The sequence below is a fragment of the Argiope bruennichi genome, chromosome 3 (genome assembly GCF_947563725.1).
Source record: "Argiope bruennichi chromosome 3, qqArgBrue1.1, whole genome shotgun sequence".
Lineage (NCBI taxonomy): Eukaryota > Metazoa > Arthropoda > Arachnida > Araneae > Araneidae > Argiope > Argiope bruennichi.
In genome coordinates this window covers 145,660,930-145,669,874 of record NC_079153.1, presented here as the reverse complement: position 1 = coordinate 145,669,874, position 8,945 = coordinate 145,660,930, and the positions used below count along the sequence as shown (strand labels likewise).

Sequence of the window (8,945 nt, the reverse complement as noted above, 5' to 3'; positions counted from 1 at the left end):
AGTGTACAGCGGAACAATCATACAATGTTAAATGATTTTTAAAATTTTGCTTAAGGAGAAATATAACTTGTGGATTGTCATATGTTTAGCAGTAAGGTTCCGAACAAAATGCTATTGAAACACTCACGGTATTACTTTCCTACCCCTGATATTTTTTATTTTAAAATTGTCAACAGTTTGTCACCCTTATGTATTTACTTCATTCTTTAAAGGGGGATATTTATTTTGCTAATATGCATTGCAATTAGATACTTTGCATTAGATCATTTTTCAGCATTGATATTTTGCATTTGTGTAAGATATATCGCTCTTCAGGCTATTAATTTAAGTGTATTCAAAAGAGAATCAAAGCAACATAGAGAGGATACGGTTCAGCTTTCTTGATGTCGAAGAGCACTAAATAGTCTTGGGGAATATTTTTAATGAAGTTAGAAAAAAAATCATTTATCTTAAATAAATCGAATAATGGTATTTCATTAAATACCAAAAAGTGTAAATAGGATGTTATTTTTTAGAATGATGCCTTTAGTGTTTTTTATTTATGATTCAATTAGATATATCGTATTTCCAAGGTGTTTAATGATATTTTAATTAAATGATATTTGAAAGTTGAATATTATTAGATTGATTATTAAATGATTAAAACGATTTAAAATTAAATGACTTAAAAGAAAGAAGGGAAGCAAACCCTGAAAAATATGTTTTTAGCCATTGCTATTATGGACTATATATTTGGAAATATACATTGTGGAGTAGTTGAAATGTTAACACGAAGATGGTGAGTTATTTTAAGCAGCACAATGATGTTTGTGATAGTTAAAAATTTGATCACGGAAATAATATTTATTGGAATAATCGGAATTAGCTTCTGTGAATTTGGCAAGGTGGGACTATTCTCCAAATACGAGATGATTGCCGATACGATACGATGATGATTGTAAGTGATGAATATTTAATTGCGTCAGAGCTAAATTATACTTTATATTTTTCTCTATGAAGGAAGTAACATGCTTAAAAAAACGTAGTTGCCAGTTATTTCATATTTTCTGGAGGATCACTCTGATTAATTTACTGTAATAGCTTATTAAATGTAATTTTTAAAATTACATTCAATAAGCCGGTTACAATTTACCGTTGTAAAAAGAGTCTTTACAGTCTTACTAAAAAGAGTACATTTTTAAGGCATTTTGGCAGATAACAGATGTTTATTGCTAAATATAATCAAATGAGATGATCCTTATAAAATAGATTATGATAATATTTAAATGCCATTCTCTAACTAAAGGTAGAGAGTAAGGTCTTGACTAAAAGTTACATGCCTTAATAAAATTTATCTGGCTCTAGGAAGTTTGTAATTTAAGATATATATCTGTTATTATAGTAATTCAAGAAACGCTGATCCTTATGCTGAATTTGACACAAATTATTTAACATTCACAGAAGCGTAGCGGGGGTGAATGGTGTTTGGAGCATAATATAATTTCTTAGTCCTGTAATATCTTGGCCAAGACCGACCAAATAAGAGAGTAGCGTAACAAAATAATTCTTTTGTTTAGAGCCCTATATATCTACAAAGACCAACTTGTTCTCATCTAGGTTAATATTATTTAAAAATTTCACACAACACTTAAAAGTTTAATCATGAAATAGTTTTTAGAACAAATCGGAGAACAAGTCACCAAAAAACAGCTAACCGGTTGTTAGCACTAAACGGTTACTCCAGGAAAGCTTCAGAAATCCACCGATCTTTATCGGGTTGACACTAATATAGAAGCCCGAATCACATGGAGCTTCTCAAGAAACCAGGAACAACTTTTCCTCACTCCGAAGTCTCTTCGAACTCTCCTTCGAAGTCCTTCTCTTCTTTTTCGCTGAAAAAAACCCGTTTATTTTCATCAGATACCCGCATCTGGTTTCTAATTGGTAAACTTGAGTTCTCTATCACCCAATAGCTGCCAGCAACGCTTCCTCAATAGTCTAAACCCGACCGCGGGAATGTCTGTTAAGGAACCATCTTTGTGACCAACTAGTGCCGGTTGAAGTGTACTTGGGTTTGACACTTAATGACAATGATTCCTGATGATACGAGGAGTCTCTTCATAAAGGAAAAAAAAAGTTTAGCGTCTGGATGTTTCGACGTTCCTCTCCCTTGAAGCATGATGGATCTATTTGAAACGACAGAATCCACATCTGTTCCCCCCCCCCACCTGGATATAGTAATAATTGACCAGACATAATGAGTTGCCTAGTGAAAAGGATCCACATCTGGTGGTCTGTATGCACTTAACTATGTGTGGGAAAGTCGAAAACGTTACATCTGGTCTGGATACCTTTAACCATGTGAGGGAAAAGGGAAAACGCTACAGTTTTTTTACCCAAGATGTCATCAATGACTTCCCAAATGTAAAAAGTGCTCAGGGCTGGTATCATTTTTTTGTGTCCTCTTCATAATTTCCGTTAATACGGGATATAAATGCAATAACGCTTCGTCTCCATAGTGCTTCTTAAGACTGGTATCTGTATCATCTATTACATTATACTTTATTAAGCCCCTGAATGACAAAAAGATATCAGAGTAACTTTTTTCTATAAAGCTTACTGTTATTTTATTTTGAAATAAGTTTCAAAAGTCTTTTGACAGTTTCAGAATCTTCATCTAGTAAACTGATTAGCATGCTTACAGTTGTTCAACTGTAATCTTAACAACTTTTATTTTCAAATATATGAAGTATAGAGAATACTATCATAATCGTCAAAAAAAAAAAAAACTTGGTTTTAAGATTTTCACAAATTTCCACCTTTTAGATCTTCTCGAGTTCGATAAAAACACTTTTTTTTTGGCATTGAGTCTGTCTGTTCGTCTGTCTGTCTGTGACAAACATAATTAAAAAAGGCGGACGAAATTTGGTATGCGGTCTTTACATAAAATTTCAACAAAAATCCGTTTAAAGGTCCAGGTGTTCGAATATAATTGAACACGATAGCTGCAAAACAAAGAGAGGGTACACATGCTTATTACCTATGGTGTAGACACCTGTCAAATTTCGAGCCAAATCCAGCAAGGGGTTGAAACCTGTGCTTTCAGAAATATGCAAAGGCGACAACTGACAAACGCAAAGACTTAAGTATATCAAATTTGGTTTGTAATGACAAGTGCATATCTGTGTCGCATTTTTGCTTCAGTCGATCGGGGAAAATGTGTCTAAAAGATAAATTGGATTTTCAGATATTTTTTATCGCATGCCAGGTATTAATCACCAAAATATTCGCCAATGATCACACGATAGAGGCAGTAAAAATAGCGAATTCACGCCAAAGGTTAATTTTTCGTAACTATTATATGCCAACGCTATAAAAAGCGTTCTCTGAGATAACACCTTTATTAGAGAGTATGCGAGGAAGTTTTTAGGATATCACCTTGGCTTAAAAAGTTTTTTATATTACAGTCATTACAGTTTTAAAGTACCAAAGAATATTATTTTTAAAATACTGAATGCTTTATGTTTTATTTATTATGACGAAAAGTATAAAGCACTCATAAAATATTCTACGTATGGAGTAAAAAAAAAAATAATAAAGAAACGTATTTTAGCTAGTTAAGAACTTTTAATGACAACCAAATGTCTTATTTTTTTATCTTATGCTTCAGTTTTGTGCTTTTAAAGTGGTTTTAAATTTGTTTTATTTTTAAATAACTTATTGCTCTTTGGTGCTCTAAGTTTCAATAGATTTACAAATGTTACCGCTATTTCGGTTTGATATTCAAAATAAAAGTACTTGCAAGGTTGCCCAAGTCGACTTCAGTGTAAATATGGAGAGAGTGAAAATTGAAATCAGATGAAATGGAGAATGCTCTCGAAAAAGATTCTGACTGTACTTTTTGTAGGTCAAAATATTCTTTTAAATAGAAGCATTTTTATTGCAATTCTGAAATTATTTTTCTATCCTAAATAATATGGGACAAATCTTAAAAATCTTAAGATACATAAACAAATGAAATAAATATCTTTTTGATTATATTTTTATTATATTTCTCCTTGTTACTAAAATTTTGTTGAGCTGCACAGTATCATGGAAATGCTGTTTTAAAGACTTTTTTCATTGTTTGTTTGGATATTTTGTCAGCTTGATGGTATCAACGCGTTTGCTGATGCAGTTGATGTTAAAGTATTCGCGACTATAACAACATGAAATAAAATAACTTTATTGTAGCCATCAAGATACAATCATCAATAAAGAAAGAATGTGTATTCTAGGATAAGAACGGACTGAAGATTTTGAAAAAAAAATTTGCATCCTGAAATGAAAACAAACATTGTAAATCTTCATTAAATCTTCTCAACGCAAGACAGCAATTTCCAGTCAAAATAATAAAAGTCAACTTTTGATATTTGAAATTTTTTTATTGGCTTTTTACTTTTTTTCACACAGAGAGAGACAGTTAATAAATAATGTAACATAACGGTAACAAAGAACAACAAATTTCCTATTTTCTGTCATGGAAGTCGAACCGTATTCCTAAAAAAAATACAAAATGTAAGTAAATACTTTCTAAAATTCTTCACTGCTAAACTTAAAATTTTATAATTAGTTATGAAATGCGTAAAGTAGTGTCAAACCAGCTTCAATATTTTTCTAATGGGTTTCTAATAGGTATTAATAGGTTCCTTTTGTACTGTCTAAATGATTTCACGGTGAATACAAATTCTAATAAATGGCATCCGCTGCTTTTATACATAAATTTTGAGTTAATTACCGTGTCGTAAGCCTCAAATTTTCTTTTTCTTCAAATTTATAGCATGAATTTCATTAAATCTAAACTTACTTTTGCTGTTTCTTCTCTTGTGAATATGTAAATTGTGAGAAGTTTGGGGGAAAAATCTGAAATCTATTATATTTTAAAGACTCTATAAATTGCATCTAACCTTCAATGGTAATAGTGTTTTTTCATTTAATAAATTTTATAAAAATATTAGAATAAGTGATGTTGCCTTTGGAAAAGAAACCTAACGCAATAATTATATACATTCAGATACTTAATAAGTTATTTTTTAATCAAAAGCTAGATAAACGTTGAGATTCTCAAATTTTCGTTGCGCCATCTGTTGCTATATTCTGAAATTTAGGAAAGTGATTTAAAAATCGTTCGTCTGCATTATACAAATAAAATTTAAAATATTCGGACCTCAGTTTTTAAAAACACTATGGATTGTTAATGAAGAATTTTAACGCCCTTCTTAGAATAAATTAGGAAACGTTTTATCTACTGTTAGCTAAGAGAATTGAGAATACACAGAGCGACATCTATTGTGAATTACTGTTCGCACAAAACTTTTAAAAGAGTAAATTAGCGCTATTGATTAATTTTTTTAAAAAATTAAAGTTATTTAAAAATAAATCAAACGGTAACTTTATTTAATTTTATGTACTGAGGACTCCGGTACATGAAATCTTATTATAAGTCTAACCATATTCTATTTTTTTGGTCAATAATTTAGGAATAACATCCAGAAAAGATTCGTACTTACTCTTGAAAGTAAAATATTTAGTATTTGTAAGCATATCCAGGACTCTGGAAATACATTTGTTGGTGTCCGCTGCTCTGCTGTCCATGAGAAGCACTATTGTGGGCACTGACTCCGTGAGCTTGAGCTCCGTATCTGTCATGGGCTCCATGTCTGTCGTGTCCGGCCTGAGCGTAAGCTCCAGTATTGTGGTGGGCAGCTCGGTCGGCAACACCGTAGTTGGAAGCCTGGGCTCCGTGGTCAGCAACAATGGCGTGGTTTCCGGCCTTCTTGTCGTAGGCATAGGCCTTTTCGTACCCGGTTCCCTTATCGTGAGCGTAAGCTCCGACGTTTCTGTACTTTCCGTAGCTGGAACCTGTAGTTTGATTAAAGAAAGAGGAAGCGGATATTTATTTTAGATTATATAAACATCCACGGAATTACACATATGTTTTTGCTTGACAAGAGTTTGGTGTTTTAAGCACCCTGTGGGGAAAAAATAAGATCATTACAAAATTCGTCTATAAGAGGAAAATGACCAAGAATAAATGTCGAGAGAACATTTTATTGATCCTGCAAGTATTTCTTTATCAGAATTTATACTATTATTTTCTCGCAAAAGTTGTACAGTAATTCTTTTTTGTCGCGAAGAATTTTTTATACGCACAAGAAAAACAGATATGTTTTTGAAACTAAAGCAAATTATAACATTCTGCGTATAAAATATAATTTTAAAAAATTATGAAATTTTTTTATATAGAGTTACCTAAATAAGATATTTTAAATTCTTTTAATGTGAAGCAATAATAAATCCGAGTTTTTTTAAACGTCGTATATCGTCGATAAAAATTAGAAATATAATATTTCTAGAGTAAAGATACACTGGTGTCATGAAGTGAATTTAGAAGATGTTAATATTAAGATTTAAATCCAAAACTGATCTTCACATTTTCTCTGTAACTAGATGGATTGATTTTAGGTGCAAATTTGGTTGTCACAACATAATTTTTTTATTCAGTTTTTACCTTGGGCTCCATGGGCATCATGGCTGGATGCAGCTCCTACATTGTGGTGTCCTAGAGCGGCGTGTGCCCTGTCAGCGTAGTGTCCTCGATCGGCGTGGAGTGCGTTTCCATGGGCGGCGTATCCAGAAGCGTGTTGTCCGTGGGCTCCGTAGGCATGTCCAGCGGAAGCAGCACCATATGCAGCAGGTTGGTGGACCACCTGGTGGACAACTGGGGCACCGTGAGAGGCATACTGGGCCATGGCGGCACCAGCCATGAGGAGTACGATGGCAATCTGCAAATGAAAGTTCCATTTTTATTATAGAATAATAGATTTGAATCGCAAATCCTTTAGATATTTCGATTAAAATTTAAGAAATTGCTGACTCTTCCAGAACCTCCATCCAGAATATTTATATAAAAACTAATTCTTAGAGTTTGGAAATTTTGAACTACTAAAAGTAAAATAAATTACCTATACTTGATATGAGATATATTTAAATTAAATATAAATGTTTAGTGAAATCAAATACTATACAATACTATGTAATCAAAGAAATTGATATATAGATACATTCTAGATACATTAATTACAGATCTATTAACCTTAAAATAAAGATTCGTATTCAATATGCGTTCGTGTATACTGATTGCTTTGAATAGTATAAGATGTAACTTTTCAAGCTCTTCTGTATAAAATGACTAAATTATATTCGCATTTTTTTTTATTACATGTATTTATTGACAGTAACTATCATGAAATATTCCCAGCAAAAGCTATTTATCTGTCATGATCTAAAATGTTGCAAAATTTTCTTAAAAATGAAAACAATAATTTAGGAACTTTTAATAAATTATTAAAAATTGATTGGGACTGGTTTCATTGACAAAAAAGGTACAAAGTTAACATAAGATATCTTGTTAAACAGATATCCTCTTTCTTCTGAATGATACCAAATACCGAAGATAATGCCTAATTTGATTTTCTGTGAAAGAAACTTAAGTAACCTTTGTTGAATCAAGCATTGCTTTAAACTATATTTGAAACTTCATTCAAGACAGTACAAACCATGTCCCTCTTATTAATCATAGTTTTACAAAGTTTGGTTGGAAGTTTCAAGAATAAAGTTTAGAATTTGAAATCAAGAATACGATTTTATTGATATATTCTTTTAGGAAAAAAAGCTCAACAATTCGTCAATTTAATCTCTTATCATATTTTAATCTTCTTGTAAATGCAAGAATTAATATCTTAAAAAATATCTCTCAGAAATGATAAAGTTAATTAGATTGAATAAATACTAAATAGCAAGCTATTTTACTTGACATCTTTGATAAACTAAATCCTGTTCATCTTGGTTTTTGCTTAAATAATATTGCTTCAAAAACTGCTTGAGACGTAAGAGTTGCTTCTATCAGAAATGTTTTTCACAAGAAAGAAGAAATATAATACATGGGATACTCACCACTTTCATGATGAAAAGGTTTATTTAGTCCTTTATAAGAGAGAACTGGAAAGAGTATGATTTTCTTCTCAACATTCAACCATCTATTTATATTAAAATGGTGATCAAATCGGAACTAAATATTCAACCGGTTGTATTTTTTTTTTTTTTTTGCCCTTGGGTGTGGCCACTTTCTCTTTCACTTGACCATATTGAGGTCACTGCGGTCTGACCTTGCGCCAGACGTTCTTTTAACTTACCCACCAACAGAAATGAACAAGCAAAACAGATCCAAGAGTTTCATTTGACAGTTAGTTTGACAAAATAAGAATGGACGATTATGGCAATTCAAATGGCACTTTGAAGGTCAGAAGATCATGAATGTTTGTTGACAATCCCTGGACAGTGCCTTTGTCGTGTGATTTTTGTTGGTTTCTTTAGCATTGGGAGATATTTTGTTGGCTGCCTTTTGCATGTTCAAATCTAACACTTTGAGAGGCTATTTGCAATAGGGTCATGGGGAGATGTGAAGCAAGACAGAGAACGAAGGCTTGCAATGAGATGGAAATGGCTTCGGCGTGATCGCCCTCCTCTTGAACTCAGATGAGACCCTTAGTCTAGAAGGTCACCGAGGTTACAGTCTGCCCGGGGTTCGAATATGAATATGAAATTTGCGTAAGAATTTCTTATGCATTATTATCACCGAAATGAAAATTTATTCATTATATGACACAAGCAGCAATTTTTTTCAAAAAAAGGAATGGAAGTAGTTCAGCATGGCAACAAGATTAACTAATGTTTAATAATGGAAATAAATGGAAATTTATTGTTGACATTGTTTTGTGGAAAATAAAAGAAGTTGAAAAATGTAATATAGGAACGATTTGAACAAATTGTTGATGATTAGCAATAAAGGAATTTGTAAGAAAACCTTTTACCTAATTTACGAAACAGTTTAATTGATAATGACAAGGACATTATGGTGTTTTTTC

General features: G+C 31.9%; 1 protein-coding gene across 1 annotated transcript; it reads right to left on the bottom strand.

Moving 5' to 3' along the window:
- Positions 1-4,430: 4,430 nt before the first annotated feature.
- On the bottom strand, positions 4,431-8,030 carry LOC129964212 (histidine-rich protein PFHRP-II-like). Its single transcript, XM_056078932.1, has 4 exons — positions 7,975-8,030; positions 6,530-6,803; positions 5,529-5,880; positions 4,431-4,518 (listed from the first exon to the last, which is right to left on the bottom strand). Exons 1-3 carry the CDS (start codon positions 7,981-7,983, stop codon positions 5,546-5,548), a joined length of 618 nt encoding a protein of 205 aa, XP_055934907.1. The 5' UTR covers positions 7,984-8,030; the 3' UTR covers positions 4,431-4,518; positions 5,529-5,545.
- Between the last annotated feature and the right edge of the window lie 915 nt (positions 8,031-8,945).

What these genes read in the sequence shown, in the direction of transcription:
- LOC129964212 (XM_056078932.1), bottom strand. An exon ending in TGATGCCCATGGAGCCCAAG is followed by an intron (nt 5,881 to 6,529) that starts GTAAAAACTGAA and finishes ATCAAACTACAG; the next exon opens with GTTCCAGCTACGGAAAGTAC.